This window comes from Ochotona curzoniae, unplaced genomic scaffold (genome assembly GCF_017591425.1).
Source record: "Ochotona curzoniae isolate NIBS_2020 unplaced genomic scaffold, NIBS_Ocur_1.0 contig_520, whole genome shotgun sequence".
In the NCBI taxonomy this organism is placed as follows: Eukaryota; Metazoa; Chordata; class Mammalia; order Lagomorpha; family Ochotonidae; genus Ochotona; species Ochotona curzoniae.
Window position 1 is genome coordinate 2078319 of NW_024466457.1, and position 16687 is coordinate 2095005.

At 58.2% G+C, this 16687-nt stretch overlaps 3 protein-coding genes across 3 annotated transcripts in view; all 3 read right to left on the reverse strand.

The window, feature by feature from the left end:
• Positions 1–39: 39 nt before the first annotated feature.
• LOC121162292 (spermatogenesis-associated protein 21-like) lies at positions 40–2888 on the reverse strand (the record flags this gene model as incomplete). The annotated part of the gene is given in 9 exon segments (XM_040989210.1): positions 40–59; positions 508–567; positions 709–871; positions 1072–1190; positions 1267–1338; positions 1529–1657; positions 2260–2312; positions 2425–2619; positions 2839–2888. Coding segments are annotated over 9 exon segments (861 nt in total), but the record flags the coding sequence as incomplete, so codon positions are not given.
• A 1952-nt stretch (positions 2889–4840) lies between these two features.
• Positions 4841–10720, reverse strand: SPATA32 (spermatogenesis associated 32). Its single transcript, XM_040989211.1, has 4 exons — positions 10708–10720; positions 7402–7456; positions 5462–6442; positions 4841–4925 (listed from the first exon to the last, which is right to left on the reverse strand). Exons 1-4 carry the CDS (start codon positions 10718–10720, stop codon positions 4841–4843), a joined length of 1134 nt encoding a protein of 377 aa, XP_040845145.1.
• A 1202-nt stretch (positions 10721–11922) lies between these two features.
• Positions 11923–16687, reverse strand: part of MAP3K14 (mitogen-activated protein kinase kinase kinase 14) — a 44998-nt gene continuing 40233 nt past the window's right edge. Inside the window, exons 12-16 of the mRNA XM_040989320.1 lie at positions 15733–16071; positions 14992–15098; positions 14546–14690; positions 13646–13746; positions 11923–13355 (exon numbers count right to left, since the gene is read on the reverse strand). Of these exons, the coding sequence (XP_040845254.1) occupies positions 13191–13355; positions 13646–13746; positions 14546–14690; positions 14992–15098; positions 15733–16071 (857 nt within the window). The 3' untranslated portion in view covers positions 11923–13190. The remainder of the gene's footprint in view (positions 13356–13645; positions 13747–14545; positions 14691–14991; positions 15099–15732; positions 16072–16687) is intronic.

Here is a 16687-nt window from a genome sequence, read left to right on the forward strand (position 1 = left end):
CTGGTTCTGCTCAGCAAACGCTTTGTCTGTGCCAGATCCTCATCGGTGGTCGGTGGTCGCTGCAGCCAGGTGGGTGAAAGGGCCCAGGGCTGCTTTTGCATCAGCCTCAGCGGGGAGCGAGGCTGCTTCCAGGAGGACCAGTGTACCAGTGGCTGGCCCCGGGGTCCTTCGAAGACAGGATGCTTGCCACAAATGTGCAGCTGTGGGCCAGACCCTGTGGTTACTGCCCCTGCCCCGTTTCCCCATTCCACATGCTACTGGGTCTGCCCTACCTGAGTCACGCCTGTGAGGGATCTGTGTTCACACCTTCGCCTCCAGCTGCGCCTGACGCACCTGCTACATTCTCTGGCCACATCATATCCATGTGCCCCGGCCGTCCCCGGAGCCCCGTTTCCTGGCTTTCACCTTGACAGAGTGGCCCTAGATTAGACCTGAGAGCCCAGGGAGGCTGAGTTGGTGGCGCTTGGCAAGTCAGAAGTGGCGGCAAGAGGTTTGTCTGGGTCCTGCATTCCGGCTGCGGGCGCCCTGCCAGTTTAGGTATCTGAGAATAGGGGCTGCGCGTACCTGAGGCAGGCACGTGGGGAGAGGCTGAGGAGGATTCAGTCCTGGCTGCGGGTCTTCCTGAGCCGGAGGCGGGACTGGGGGGTTCTGTGTAGTTGAGGGGGCTTCCTCCTGCGGGCTCCTCCCCGCCCGGGTCGGGCGCATCCGCCTGCTGCAGTCAGTGCAGCGAGCGCGCCAGCTCTGTGCTAGAGAGGCCGATGAGGCGTGTGGTTTGGCAGAAGAAGTTGAGACCTGCGCGTGCGCGCGAGCAGTGGTCCTGACTGCGTGACCCTTCCTTGCAGCCCAGGGTGCCTCGCAGGGCCAGTGGCTTCTTTCAGAAGCAGCTTGGAGAAGAAGGGCGGTGTTCCCGCATTAGATTCCACACTGCAACTCTCTCCATCTTACGATGGAGGAAACGGCAGCAGTGGGGCAGGAAGCCACTCAAGTTTGGCCTGGGTCAAGGAAAGGAAACCAGCCCGGCTTGGGGGCGGGGTGTGCCTGAGGCGGAGCCCTGCGCTCTGAAGCTCATCTTATCATCTCCTGGCGGGACTTGGAGGCCACCAGGCTCTGGGAGAGCGACTTGAATAGCATCTCTAAGAACAAGGTTTGCAGGCCCTCGGGGTCCTGCACTTGGCTGCTTCTCACCAGGTCTGGGCACACAGCATGGGGCAGGCTTCCTCTAGGCCAGACCCCCCTGGGGTGTGTGTTCCCAGCCTTGCTCCTCACCCATACACTGAGCCAAGCGGTGGTCATCGGTGAGGACACCCAGAAAGTCTTTGAAGCTGATGACCCCATCCGCTGGGTGGAAGAGAGGGGTTTGTCAGCAATAGCAGGTGCTGGAAAAAGTTGCGGGTGGACCCCAGTGTGGGTGGGGGTAAGGAGTGCTTTTCTCCCAGGGAGCCCCAAGGCAGGCTGAGGGGGACCACAGCCGCAGGAGCTGTGAGGTAAGGAGGTGTGTTGATAGGGCAGACTTCCTGGAGGAGGAAACTCAAAAAGAGTCTCGCACATCCCCTTGGACTCAGCTGGATGCCCGCGCTGTGCAGGGCTAGCTTCATGCTGCGCATGTCCACTGTGTGGGTCAGGCCGGAGCTAAATAGGCTGAAGACGTCCTGGAAAGCTGAGGGCGCGTTGGGGGCAAGCCAAGGGGTGAGCTGCCCACCAGGGCTTGGGGCTGCCTGCTGTGGTGCACGGGGGTGTGTGGGGGGACTGCAGTGCCCTGGATGTTGTGACTTGCAGCGCAGTTCATCTGAGAAACATTCACAAGTCAAGCCCAAGGTCACACTCGCTGGTCTGGTTTGCAGCCCTACAGGGAGTGCTGGAGTCAGAGCAGACACTGGGTGTTGTTGAGAGTCAGAGGGGCACCTGCCAGCACTGGGGCCTGACTTCTTCTATAGCCCTCCGGCTCCTATGCCCGTGGCTCAGACCTAAGTCAGCCCCATCCTTTGCCCACCCCCCTTTTCTTTTCTGTCTTGTCCATCCTTCCAGTCCTTCAAATGCTTTCATTCGTGTAAGCTCTCTTTCGCGTCTTCCTTTAGAGGAAGGCTTGTGCACACACGCACACACGCATACCTCTGCACACATCTGAGAGTCCTCAGGTGGTAGAGGTGATCAGGCTAGACTGTCACTGAAGGCAAGTTAGGGTGATCACGGCCTCAAGGCTCGCATCCCTGAAGATGGTGCCCTGAGCATTTCCTAGCTTTTCTCCTGCCCGTGGCTCACCAGCTAGCTGCTGGCATGTCAGGGCCTGTAGGTTCTCATTTGTCAAGATGCCCCTGGGGGATAGGATGGAAAGGGGTGGCACCTGCTGCAGAGAGAGGCCAGGGCCAGGCAGGCCTCCCCCTACCCAGCACCCCCAGGGCTGGCCAGCAGCTCCCCTGCCCTTGCCTGGGAAAGTCAGCCTCTTGGCCCAGCTGGATGACTGCTGCAGGGTCCTTGGCTTCTCTGGCCCTCTGCATGTTCGGCTTAGTCGCCATGGCCATGGTCACCACAGACTCCATGTGGCTCAGTCCTTGGTGTGTGCCAATGGCCTGTTGTTCTGCTGGCTCTCGTGGCAGCAGCCTCTGAGGCTTCCGTGGAGACCTTCAGGGCAAGGAGAAGACATGTTAGTGGGCTCAGACACTAGGGCTCCCGGGTTCAGGCTGGCAGCTGCATGGCTTCCCCCTGCCCTTCCCACCATACTCCCACCAGCTCTTATCTCTATGGGGGTTTCTGGGGGGTGGGGTTTGGGCAGTGATGACTCCATCCACCTGCGACCCAGGGGAGGGGCAGGGCTTCTTGCTCTGCGCTGGTTCCCTGTACCTTCTCTTTGTTGCTGGAGGTCTCTTGGTCTGCTGCCCTCTGCTGCCTGAAAGGCAGAGTCACAGCCTCTTCAGCTGGTCCAGGGCCTCAGATCCGCAGCCCTGAGGCTGCCTGGGTGGTGGGGTTTCTAAAACAGTATTATTTATTTGAAAGGGGGTGTGGGGTGGAGAGAGATTGATCTTCCAGCCACTGCTTCACTCCCCCAAATGCCTGAAACAGACTTGGTGGGCCAGGCCAAAGCCGGGAGCCTAGAACTCCATCCAGGTCTCCACTGGAGGCAGGGGCCCAGGAGAGTTCACCGGTCCACCTCCCAGTGTATGCATTAGTGGGGAGCTGGAACCAGATGCAGAGCATCTCAACCATGGCCCCGAATGTCTCCTAGCACGGTGAGACGTGCTGTCCTTCCCTGCGGTGGATGGGCCCCCGGTTGGTGAGATATATATACACACATATTTAGCAATCATCGTGTTTACAGTGGTTTTATTTTGCCTTCCCAAGCTTGGAAAGCCACCAAGAGGTCCTTCCCGGGGCAGTCGACAAGTCGAGGCCCTCTGGAAGAGGGTAGATGGCTCAACACTAGAAGGAAATGAGCTGTGCAAGCCATGAAGCTCCACACCCCCCCCAGGGTGGGAGGGATTGGACGCACATGTGACAAGGTGATGAGGTCCCTGAAAAGGTCACCACTCTGTGGGGTTCCGCTGATTCTGGAGGAAGCATGACCTAGAAGAGCAGTGGCTTTCTGGGGCAGGGAGGGAAGAAGATCCAGGGCCGCATGGGGGACTCTGAAGGCATGGAGCTTCTGCATGGGGCACCACCCTGTGAGCACGGGTGGCACTGATGGTCTCTCACCAGGAGAGGGATGCTGTGGAACTTGTGAGAAGGAGCGGGCATTGCAGCTCCCTCCATTGTAGCAAACATGCCTTCCTGTGGGTGGGGGAGCAGCTGTGTCTGGTAGGATTCTGTGGCAAATGGCAGCTCTTGTACTTTTTGTTCAACTTTGTTGCAAACTTAAAACTTCTCAAAAAGTAGACAAAGCTGAAGCCAAGTCCTAGAAAGGGGATACTGCCTGACACTGCTGTGTCCCCTGGCCTTCCTGCCCCTTTCTCCTTCGAGAACAGCCCAGCTGTTCATACATGAGGCCCTTCCTTGCATGGCCTCCAAGGCTGGGTGGCTCCTGAGGGTATGCAAGGCTCTGTCATGAGGCCAATCAGTGCCCAGCTGAACCTACATGCCCAACCCCTTCCCTCACTCGTGCCTCTCTCCACCCTGCTGTGCCCTGGGCCCTCAAGGCTGGGAGCCATGTGCATACTGATGTGTCATATACATGTGACTGGGTCAGAGGCCTGAGGGCTTGGGGGTGTGTATGTTTGAGAGAGGGAGAGAGAGAGAGAAAGAGAGAGAGAGAGAGAGAGAGAGAGAGAGAGAGAGGTGAGTGTCTATGTGGTATTCATGTCCACTGGGTTTGTATGCACCTTTCGGTATGACGTGGGGACATGCAGGTCACCATGGGCTCACTCAACTCCAAGGCTGGGCCACCTAAGGGACCAGTCCTTCAGCCTCAGTTCTTCTCCCTTCAAATCCTCGGACAGCAGGAGCCCTTCCCCTGTGCTGGGCCTGCCCTGTGGAGGGACAGGAACTCTCTTGAGACCTGCTTTCCACTCACCCAAGGCCAGAGCCTGGGGGATCACCCCATTGGGTGAGCCCCACATGGCCCTGAAAGCCCATTTCACAGTTGGAGACACTGAGGCCTCCCACAGCTCCTTAGGAGTCTTTCCGGTTGGCCTTGTGGTCAGGTCAGCTGTCCCTGGGGCTCAGTAGCCAGGAGCAGCTGCTGGCTGAGCCTTTGGCAGGCAGGTGGGGTTGGGGCAGCTCCAAAAACAGGGTTGGAGGTGTGGTTGTGTGTGACATTCCTACAAAAACAGGCTGGGAGGTGACAGCCAGGTGAGCATAAGCACAAAAAGTCTGCGAGGCCAGCGCTGGAGGCTTTACTGGTTTTGTCTAGTCATTTCTCTGGGGTGGAGGGGGACGACAGCTTAAAATGGATTTTCAGCAATAATGGATTCCCTTTCTTGGTTCCCGGCACCGAGCTGCAACACAAGAGACACACGGTCACAGAGGCCCTCCTCCTGGGCACTGGCTAAGGGGAGAGGAAGGTGGTGGGAGTGAGGTGCTGTCCATGCTGGTGGCTGGCGCTCTCTTATTGTGTCCACTCAGCCCCCAGAAGTGAGGGGCATGGCTCTGGAGAGCCCCATGCCTCCTTCTCCTCTGGACAGAAGTACTGGTGGACACCAGGCTCTCAGTAGGACTGACACCCGGGGCCTGAGCCTCTGATGCTGGCATGGCTCTTGCTGAACCCAGGTCCCAGCCCTGTAATGCTCATGGTTCCAGCCCTCCATGGTTCCAGGGTTTTGTCTAGCCCTGGTCTTGCTGCTGCACCCTGGTCTACTGGAACCTGGCTCCCAGCAGCCTTTATGAGGTCACTGAGCTTCAGCTATCGCTAAAGTTTACATGCACCCTGCCAAGCCCCTCATTCTGCTGCCTGTACTCTACCTGCACTCTCAACCCTGCCCTGCAATAGGAGTGGGTGGAGGGGGAGGCTGCCTGGCATGGGGGCCTCACTCACTCTTCCCTGGCTCCCTGCAGCTGGGAGGACCTGGCTGGTGGCTGGAGAAGCACCACTTCCCCTTCAATGTTGGCTCGCTTGACTCCCGGCTTGCTGAAGTCAAGGTAATGGCCAGGGGACGTCTTGTTCTCTTGCTTCTGAGCGTTCTGCTGCCCCTCTCCTGTAGGTGTTTTCTCTAGCAATGTCTCTGTGCATGATTCTGGCTCTGGCTTGTCTTCTGCTGTGGCCTGGGCCGGCTCTGGAGGAGGCTCCTCGGCCTTCTTGGGGGAAGCTTTGACAATCTGCTCCAAACTGGGTATGTCCATCTTACTGGAGGAGGCCATGGCCAAGGAAGAAGCTAAGCTGACCAGCTCTGCCAGACCGAGGCCCTGCAATGGTGGGGAACTGGCGGACACGCTGGGGCTTGGGGTCTGTTGGAGTTCTGTGGCTGGTTGCTCTGGCAAGACATCGGCGCTCTGGGAGCTGGGAACAGTGTCCCTGGCCTCGGCGCCCTGGCCTGGGCCACGCTGGACCTGCTGCCTGAGGATTGCCTGCTGCAGGCTGTGCTCCGAGGCCTGAATGAGTTTGTCAGCCCAGAAGAGGTGCTTGGAGGTCTGCACGCGGATGGAACGGTGCTGACTGGATGCCAAGGTCTGGTAGCTCTGCTGTGCCGAGCTCTGCAGCGAGGGCAAGTCCTCTATGCGGGAGGGGAAGGATTCAATCTTGTAGCCCTGTGGCAGAGTGTCCTCACTGCTCAGCTCCGGGGTGATGGCCTGCCATGCGGGCTCCAGGTCCGGCTCGGGGTCGGGCTTGGCTGCCGGGAGCAGCTCCTGCTGCAGCATGTCTAAGTCTTTCTCTGAGACCACATCCAGGTCTGGGACCGTGTCCAGATCTAAGTCCTCTTCATAGGGGGCATTCTGTTCCATCAACTCTGCCTCCAGCTGCAAGGGTACAAGAGACAGGTGAGGGAATGAGAACTGGAGGCCTTGCCATGGAGGGCCTCTGTGTCACCAACCCTTCCCCTCCAGCCCTGCCCTCTGGGCACCTGTGCCTGGTTCAGGAAGGCCAAGCAGGGCAGGGACTACATCTGGGTGGGTGGAGCTGGCCCCTTCCTGGCTAGGCCCTAAGTCCCAGCAAGGTCAGAAGTAGGGGCTGGCCAGGATTTAGGGAAATTCATCCCAGAGAACCCTGCCTCTTGCCTTCCACACCTGCACCTTCCCCTTAACCCCCTGCACAGAGCAGGTGACTCTGCCCACTCTCACCTCTACCTCTTTGTCTTGTAGCTCCTGCGGGTTGACCAGGTGGTGGCTAAAGTCATTCCTAAGACAAGAGGAGGCAGGTAGGTGGCTTCAGGGGGAGGGGATTGAGGCACCCCCTCCTCACCCCTCCTGCCTTGAGAAGGAGCTCAATAGGCACCCCTGCTCTTTCACTGCCCTAGCCCCCATTCCTGCCATGTGCCTTGAAGAGGGATTAGGCTGGGGGGGGGGAGGGACAGGAAGCTCCTGGCAACTCCCCAAAGTTGGAGCCAGGATCAGGACTCTGCTTTTCACCAAGAACAGCTTGCCTGGAGAGTTGGGGCCCAGAAATGGGCTCCTCACCGAGGGCCAGGTCCCTGGACAATGCCCTCTCACCCAGCTGCCCAGGCCCCGCTGGATCTGACACGCCAGAGGTGCCTGTGGGTGAGCCATTGGTTGCCATGGAGTCTCCTTTCTGCTGCACCTGCCCCTTCCCACTGGTACTGCTCTGTCAGTGCACAGGAGGGTCAACGGGTCCCTCCCATCCATGCTCCCTGTGGGCCTCTCTGACTTCAAGGACTGAAGGCAGAGACAGAAGCGGGTAGCAGCACCCCTTCCCTAGCCAGAGATTGGCAATGGGGAAAATTTGGAAATGGGCAGGATGGAGGGAGATCTAGCTCAGTGGGTCCAGAGTGTTGGGGTTCAGGTTGGAGGCTTTGTTCTTACGGTATCTCCACAGTCTCCACTGACTTCTGGCCGCAGCATGGAAACCCATTGGGACCTGGTAGGGAGAAGGAGGTGAGGGCAGGAGCTGCAGGGGGCTGCCTCCAAGGGCTTCCAGAGCTAGAGTCCTCCTCTTGCCCTCATCCCACTGGCAGCCCCTCTTCTACTCCATCTGTCTGCCCTGGATCCCGACGAGAGAAGCAGCTCCCAGAATTCTACTGCTAAGGATAATCATGTGCTGTGGCCTCTTCCTGGAGCCAATGCATGCCTGGCTGGTCCTGGGCACAGCCAGGCTTTAGCCTGGGGCTGGGGGACCTTGGCTCAGCTGAGTGGGAGGGGCCTTTGGGAGCACCCTGGCAGATAGAGCTTCCAGCTAGCAGCTTGCCGCTGGCCACCCTTCTTCCAGTCCAATTCTTGCACTGCCCTTGGACCCTGACAAGTTGACCACACTTCCCTGGTTCTAGAAGATGGGGGAAGCAGAGAAGGGGCCAGAAGCCATTCTAGCTGAGGAGGAGAGGAGTCAATTCAGAGGAGAATGGACCTAGATGGGCCAACTCAGGGATGCCAGGCAAGATGGTGTTTGGGCACACAGCACTGAGTTAGGCACTTGCAGTGAACAGAGGGGTATTACCCCGGTCAGATATCAGGAGACACCCTCTTCTGGCACTTAGGAGAGTTCTCCTGCTTGTTCATGCCTGCCAGGAAACTAGATGGGAAGTGGAGGTGCGACTCAAATCTGGGCACTCCAGTGTGGGATACCAGCAAGCCAAGCAGTGGCTTAATTTGTTATGCTACAATGCCAATCTGGAAATATTTAAAAGCTAAGTCTAAGCATATTGATTCTACAAAGGGAGTTGGCAAAACTGAAACCAATGGCGTCTTGGGGCCTGCGGTGCCTATGATGCAGGGAACTGGTGCTCTTGGGATGAGAGCCAGCCCAAGCCTGCAAGCCTGTAGGGAGGAAGAAGACACCAGTCAGGGAACAGCACTGGATGACAAGACCACAGCTATGCTGAGGGCGAAAATGGGGATGGGCCGGCTCTTTTCTACACTGAAGTGCCTCAGCACACTTGAGCCATCTGCATAGGCTCCTGTGTGAAAGCTACAAGAACTTTGTGTGTGGGGGGGAAGATGCAGGGCTGAGCACAGTCCCCACCCTGCAAGTCCTACTCAGGCCTGTGGCTATGCCCGGGAGAGCTGCTCAACTGTTCCATTCTCGCCTATACTCCAGATGCAAACACCTTTCCCTAAGATGACTTCCAAGTCACTTGCTCAAAACTCCATGCAGCCCTTGTGAGAGGCAGGCTGTGTCCTCTCTCCAGGATGCTATGATGCTCCCTTCCATGTGGGCGCAGGTCCTGCCACCCCCAGTGAGCACGAGGTCCTGCTGGCCCTCAGGAAGAGACCCTGGGCCTGTGCTGCTCACTTTAAACCTTTGACCCTCAGGTGCATGCTCAGCAGGTGTCCCTGCCACCAAAGGACTTCCACTTCTTTCCCATGTTCACACACTGGGATTTTTGTACCACGTCCCTCTTCCTGCCCTGCCCTCCCCCATCCCCATACATCTTTATTTCCAACCTCTCGCCCCTTGGCATATTCCTCTCCTTCTCCCTGGATTCATCCTTGACCCCGGTAGCCAAGTGAGAGCCCTGTCACCTGACACCCTTGGATGCATCCCTGTTCCATCTCTTTGGCCTCTTTCCTTGTCTCCCTACACCAGAGCCAATCTCGACCTGTCCATGCTGGAAGCTGAGAATCTGGGGCCGAACCCAGGCCCTGCCCAGGGTGCCAAGTGCCTCGTGGCTGTGAGATGCTGGGGGGGAGTCTTCTCTCACACAGAGGTCCAGCTGTTACAGCAGCACATGCCTGAACACAGGCGTGTTTGGCTCCAACTCTGTGGTGCCGATTACCACGCTGTCTTTAACCTCAGGCTGGAGCCTGTGCGGAAAGGCAGGCCCTGGGCTTCTTGCCTGTCTCCTTCAGCCCTATGTGTCCTTGCCTAGCCTCTCTCCCTGAATTGAGGGGGTTTGACCCAGCTGTCTCTGCAGGTTCCAACACCAAACTCAACAGGTCCTTTGCCTCTCCCATAGATAACACCCTAGAAGCCAGCTTCGTCCCCAGTTGTGAAGGGGTATCCCAAGTCCGGGGCAGAAGCAAATCCCTGTTAGAATGCCTAGACCATCTGTGGCCCAGCAGGCCATCAGAAATTCCCTAGAGGGCATGGCAGCCACTGGCCAGAGTAGGCCATGGGCACCACTAACCAGCCAGGGTCTAGGACTGGCTGATGAAGCAACTGTAGCCCCAACTGTACTCTATGGGAACCCTCAGCTCTCACTCTTCAGGGACCTGGGGGGATTTAGCAGTTGCTGCCTGGCTCCTTGCTCTGCAATAAATGCCCCCTTTTCTTACAGCACCTTGGTGTCAGTGCACACAACCAGATATGGGGACTCTACAGCAACACCTCCAATGAGGTAATCCCTTTAGGTCTGCAGCAGGGACCACAGCAACCTCATTCTCCCTGCCTCTGGAGCCTCTCACAGACCCCAGGGTGAGCCTTGCCTTAACCCCGCCCCCTTCCCCGTATCCAATGAAGCTGGTAAATTTGCTGCTGGTTCACCTCTCTGGGCATTCTGCTGCCTGACCCCCCAAGCTCCTGGCAAGCCTGGTTGTGTCTTGGTGCCTTTGCATTTACTGTTCTTGTCTAAAAAGCCCTTTTTGGCAAAAGGCAACTTAATACCCCAAACCTCAACTCAACTGTACTGGGGCACGCTCTCTGGGACAATCCTAGCTGTCCATCACCCTACCCCTCGCAGCTGCACTGGAGCAAGCGTTGAGGGGGTCCAACCAGGGCTGCTGGCCGATGTAAGGGTCCTGCATCAATTCCTTGCCAAGCGGAAAGCTGCTCTCTGGTGACCGATTCTCGGCGCGATGGCGGCGCTGGCCCACGTCCCCCTGGAGGGGAAGAAAGTCCAGTTCCATGGGGACTGGGCATCGCAACCTGGTGCCCAGGGAGGAGGACGAAGGATCAGGTGCCCAAGCGCACTTGGGCGGAGGGAGCCGGCGTCTCTCCGCAGCAGGGTGGAGGAACTAACCCTAACCCGCTGCGCGCCAGGATTGGCCGTGGTTTGATCATAGCAGCTCTCTGCTCTTTCTGAAGACGGGGAATCCCTAGCGGGATGCGCGGGGAGCCTGCCCGGGTGTGTCTTCCTTTCTGGCGCCTGGGCAGAGTCCAGCCTGCCCGCCGCCCCTCCCCGCCACCTCCCGCTCATCCCTTGCAGGCGCCGACCCCCGGCGCCCGCCCGCTCCCACCTGTCACCCCCATGCTGACCGAGGATTTGTCAAGGAGGCGGGGAGCCGGCTGGTGGCTGCTGCCCCTCTGCCTCCTGTACGCTGTTTGGCTTAGGGGTGGGAGCTGGAGATGTTGGGATGCCGGCGCCTGTGATGTCCCCGCCACTGTGACGTCCTCACTGCTGCGACCCCTCTTGGTGGGAGGGCGGCGGGCGCCAATGATGTCTCCGCCCATCTGTGGTCCCCGTTGTGGGCAGGAGGCAGTTTAGGTTTCTGTGCGCTGAGCCGCTCTGGGTTGGTGGTGGCCGAGAAAGCCCCTTGATGTAGGTTGCCCACCGCAGATCTTGGCGAGCAGCGTCAGGCAGGTGAGCCTGGTCTCTGTCAGGCTGGGTCTAGGCACTGCAGCTGCAAGTGTGCGCCTGTCACAGCTGTAGGGGGTGCCGAGCCAGGTTAGAGGAGGTACCCCAAGTATTTAGAAATCCATCCTCACAAATGACCGCCCCATGATCAAAGCACTGGCTCCAGGCAGGGCTGAGTTCCTGGGTGTCAGGCCTCAGGGACAGGAGGCAGGGGTGGGGGCTCTGGGGAGGTGTGGGGTATGTACTGCTCAGCCTTTTATCTGGCCTGGTCCATGCCTAGCATACCCTTTTCAGAAATTTCAAAAAGAGAGATGGGTAGGGGAGGAAAGCTTCGTTGTGTGGTTCACTTCCCTAGTGCCCACAACAGCCAGGGCTGGACAGGCTGAAGTTAGGAGCCGGGAACTCGAACCCTGAGCTCTCCCATGGGTGGCAGGGACTCAAGGACCTGAGCCATTCCTGCTCTTCCTGAGGTGCACACCAGCAGGAAGCTGGACAGGAGGTAGAGGAGCTGGGTTGGTCTTGAATCAGGGACTCCAACGAGAGCTGGAGTTTCTTGGCAGTGAGCTAACCACTGTGCCCTATGCTGGTTAGGCACCCGTTCTTGTTTGCTATCTGGTGGGCCAGAGTGGTCCAATATGCAGACAACACAGTGTGCTGGCCGGCCAGGGACCAGGGCCTGGCTGCCACTGGGTGGGCATTTCCCCCAACTGGTCTGAATGATGGTTCCCAGGTAGGAATGGGTGCACCCTGCAGGTATGGCAGGAAAAGTGGCCCCTGCTCAAGGACTGAACATAATTTAAAAGACCCCCAGGGAAAGGCGGCTGTCCGGGTCAGGAGGGAGGCAAGGCAGGAGAGGAAACACTCACGGCTAGAAACACATCATCACCTCACACTTTATTGCTCACAAAGATTTTCTCCACCGCAGACTCCACAGTACCAAGGGGCTGCAGCTCCTCCTGAGCTGGGGGCTGGGGCTCGGCCTCTGCCTCGGAGCTGGCTGGACAGAGGTTGCCAAGGCATGCCGCAGGTGCCTGCCCCCAGCAATTCACAGTTGATTTAATGCTACATGAGTCCTGAGTGGCGCCCCTAGACAGGTGTGGCTGGGTGATGGAGAAGGGTGCTCATGGGAGTCCCATGCACCAGGCAAGCCTGAGGCCCTCTGACCCATCCCCTTGCCTGCCTGTGTCCACACAGGGCCCCTGGCTTGCCTTGTGGAGGGTGGCCAAGAAAGTGCTTTGGGGTCATTAGAGTGCAAAGTGGAGCTGGTGGCACGCTGGCCAGGGCCAGCGCGAGTGTGTCCAGGGAGCTGGTGAGCTAGAGGCTGAGTACATGGCCTAGGGGGTGTTAGCATTGGTGTCTGCTGCTCTCTTTCGCATCTGGTGTACCCCACCTGCAGGCTGTCCCTGACAGCTTGGCCTCTGTCCCCTTTCTCTTCCACAGGTGAGTGTTAGCCGCCTGGGGGTGAGGGTTAGGCCAGCTGCTCCAGGCAGGAGCACAGCCCAGTGAAGGGGCATGCGCTTGGGGCCGAGAAGCACTTCACTCCGTCACCCTCTGTGGCCCTTGCTTGGACCAGAGTCCCACTCAGGCCGAGCGCTGCAGTGCCCTGACTGGTGGCATACTGGGTGCTTTCCTCCTCGACTCAAAAGACCAGGGGGAGGGGAAGGGCAAGTGGTCAGGTAGGGGGTGAGAGGTCTCTCATGAACCAAGGGAAGCACAGCCACTGCTCTGATTCCGCACACTCCAGTGTGGGCCTTAGATGTTGCTATTCTCTCACTTCTGGAGGCCAGGGAGCTTGGGGCTTGCTCACCCCTCCTGCTCCAGGCAGGTGTGCTACCCCATGACTACTATAGTGGTCACTGACCACAACAGCCCTGACTCCTTCGGCAGGAGCAAGGCAGAGAAGATCCCACACGAAGTCCTCTGTTCTCCTCCTGGGTGCAGAGTGATCTCTTGGGCAGGACTCAGGTGGACAGTCCTGGGAGGCATTGGTGAACCTCCCCCTTGCACCGCCCCTGGCTGCTGCTGGCCTGTCACACCACTGAGCCAGGGGTTGGCAGATCCCTGGAGGCCTCTGAGCCTCTGTCTCTGCACAGCACTGAGAAGGAAGGCCGCTGGGGCAAAATGGAGCCCGAGGTAAAGGCAAGGTTAGGGCCTGTTCTCCAGCTGCCCATGCTTGACCCTCCAGCTCCAGGCGAAGCTACCATCAGGGGCCAGCGTGCACTGCAGGTCGATGCCCGAGTCTGGCACCTCCATGTCGTAGCCGACGGGTTGCCCGTCCTTGGTCACCAGGCTGAAGGCTGCAGCAGGGATCTGGGGGTGGAGGAAGCCGGTGGACTGAGTCAGTGGCCCAGGACCACAAAGCCTCCCGGTAGAGCAGCTCAGACAGTTCCCACCCTTGGAGATGTCTCCTCCCAGCTCAACAGGCAGCCCCAAGGACACTGCTGTCTTCCATTCTGGAGGACGTGGGGAATCCTGCCTGGCCCAAAGGCAGGTCCTGAGAACCCCTCAGGCACCACTGCTAATTGCATTCTTCCTGGAGGGCAGGCCCAGGGTCCTGGCTCTTGGGACTCTGCCCATGAAGTGTGTGCCTGCTCCCTTACCTGGCTGCTGATGCCTGTGGCGATGTCCCCCACCTTGACCCGGTGGAACTCTCGAATGTGCAGGTGTTCACCATTAAGAGACTGTATTTGGACTTTTACACCTGGAAGGTAGTAGGCGAGGTGATGGTCAGGGATGGCTGTTTGCTTCCCAGGAAGCAGGGCTCTGGCAGGGGCTGGGGAATGTGTGAGTGTGTGTGTGTGTGACACACAGAGAGAGACAGATACAGGTGTGAGAAAGTGGTGGAGATGAATTCTGGGCTGAGGTGGCCTCATCTTAGGCACCTGCTAGCTCTTCCTGGCTGTGCACACCTGAGTGTGTTGGCCCTGCATGTTGCTAAGAGCTGAGGAGTTTACCAACTTGGATTTGAAGCAGTAAGGAATGCAACACAAAGATTCCTAAAGTGGACAGTGGAAAATCCAGGCTGTCCCCTGGGTTGAAACTGTGTCCAACCAGACAATGGGGTCCTGATGTCACACATCACCATGGGGACAGATAGGAAACTATGTGTTGAAGCCCTTGCAGCATAATTATAACTATGCAGCCAGTCTTGAGAACTATGAACTTGCATGCTGTCTTTCTCATCTTCCAACCTCCAACCCCAGAGGAGCATTGCAGCACAACAAGGCTGTGGTCTTGATGGTAGGGCCTCTCAGGCAGTCAATACCTTCAGGCTGGGAAAGCCTGTTCCTCTTGCCGAGCAGGAGGGCAGTGGTTGGGGGTCCAAGGTCCTCCCTCATCCCACCAGCGGAGACCTCTGCCCCGTCAAGTTTTTTCCTCTGCACCTGACTCACTGGCCAGATGTGACGCTCTGGATATCGGGTGCTGTCCTCTTCCCTTCCCACCGCTCCAGGAGCCCTCCCTGTATTCCCTAGGCCGTGCAGCCCAGCCAGAGCCTGTACCGTTGAAGTAGCTTGGGGTGTCAGTGGGCCGACCCCGGGCCAGCACCATGTTCCAGCTGGAGCTCCGCGCCTCGGCTTGGCTGCCCCATGAGTGTACACCAGAGCTCAGGGTGTCTCGTGAACTCTGAGAGGCCTTCGATGGGTTCTGAAACCAGAGTGGGTGCAGACTCAGTCCAGGGCCCTCCCCAGGTGAGGAGCTATGCATGTGTGCAGCTGTGAGGGTAGGAGTACTGCGTGGGAGAACAGACCCTGACTCCTGCTGGCCCTCATACTAGTCCCCTGTCCTAATTCCAGCATGCTCAAGACACGTGGTCATTCTGGGAAGCCATGTTCCCCCAGGCCTGGTGAGGACTCCGCCCTTTTCCCACCACTTGCACACAGCCTGTCCCCCAGCCAGCGTCACCTACTCCGTGCCAGGACAGGGAGGGGCCTGACAGGTAACTCACCTTCTCGCTGTCATCTGACAGGGAGAGGCTGTCAACACTGAGGCATGAGAGAATCTGCTCCTGCTCCTCCAGGGAGAACGGCTGGGACATGCTGTTCAGGAACAACTCTGGGGAGAGGTGGGAGAGGTGTAAGGCTGGAGGCCACACTGTCAGGCTTCTTTCTGCCCACACTGCAGGGGAGGGGCTCTGAGGAAAGCTGCCTGCTGTGTCTAGAGAGGCCGAGGCCTGTGGGGCAGGCAAGGACCAGGGCTCAGAAAGCTGGAGGTCTGGGGGTCATGGTGTGTATATATGCATGTGACAGTGCTGTGTGCATGTGTGAGCCGGTGGTACACATGTATATGAGACAGTACTGTGTGTACACACATGTGCATGTTGCATTTGACAGCTGTGTGCATGTGTGTGTGTGACAGCGCTGTGGTGTGACAGTGGTGTGTACTGTATATATTACAGCGCTATAGTGACAGCAGTGCGTGTGTGTCACAGTGCTTAGTCTGACAGCGGTGTATGTGTGTATGTGAATGTGACAGTGTCTGCTCTGATGCGGTGTGTGTGTGTGTGTGTGATTGTGACAGTGTCTGGTCTGATGGGGTGTGTGTGTGAGTGTGTGTGTGTGATTGTGACAGTGTCTGCTCTGATGCAGTGTGTGTGTGTGTGTGTGTGTGTGTGTGATTGTGACAGTGTCTGCTCTGATGCAGTGTGTGTGTGTTGTGTGTACCTGTGCTATGGCAGAAGTTCCCGTACCTATTTCCAGCTGCTGCAGCTCCTGCTCAGGGAAGGTGGCCTTCCGCTCGGGTGAGCTGGGGTTTCTGCCGGGGCTTGGGTCCAAGGAGGACAGAGGCAAGGGTTCCCAGGTGCCAGACTCCTCCTTGCTCAAGTTCAGGGTAGGAGACTTGTTTGGCTCTGGGGGCTCCGGTGGCTCTGGTGGTAGTGGAGTCTGAAGGTTGGGGGCCCCAGCTGTGGTGTCCCCTGACACGGGCTCCCCCAGCTGGGCGTGCAGGGCTTGCTGACAGCTGGCTAGGTTTGGCGGGGGCGGCCTTGGTTCTCTATAGTCGCCTCTCCAGGGGCTCCGCAGACCACCCACTGCAAAAGAACACAAGGGGCTGAGATGGGGCTGTGCCCACACAGGGCTGCTGGACCAGGTCAGCATGACCTCTGGGTGGGTGAGGGCCGGGGGCACCCTACTGAAGCCCCACTTTGGCAGACAAGCAGACAGGCAGCCTGTTTAGTTAGGGCAGGAAGAGGACTCCCTTTCTGTCTTTTGTTTCGTTTTCCTCCAGATATCAGAAATTTCATAACTACACAGTCAGCACTAGTTAAACCTTTTGCTAATGATCAAGAGACTTTAAAACAAGCCTGGGAGAGCAGGCATCTTGCCTGGCAGTTAAGCTGCCCATCTACAAGGGAGTGCCTGGTTTCCAGCACATTCCCCACTCTGGCTCCTGATTCCAGCTTTCTGCCAATGCACATCTGGGAACAGTGGATGCTGGCTTTGCCACTATGCGAGACCTGGACTGCATTCCCGGCTCCCAGCTCCAGCTTTGGTCAGCCCAGGGCAGCAGGCAGGAGACAGAGGGAGCCTCTCCAGTAAGTGGGCTATGGGGATGGATAGTCTGTCTCTCTGCCTCTCAAAGTTAAGAATTACAAGTGCAGCCCCTAGATAAAATAGCTGAGCAGGTGTCTCCAGCTGCTTCTGCAG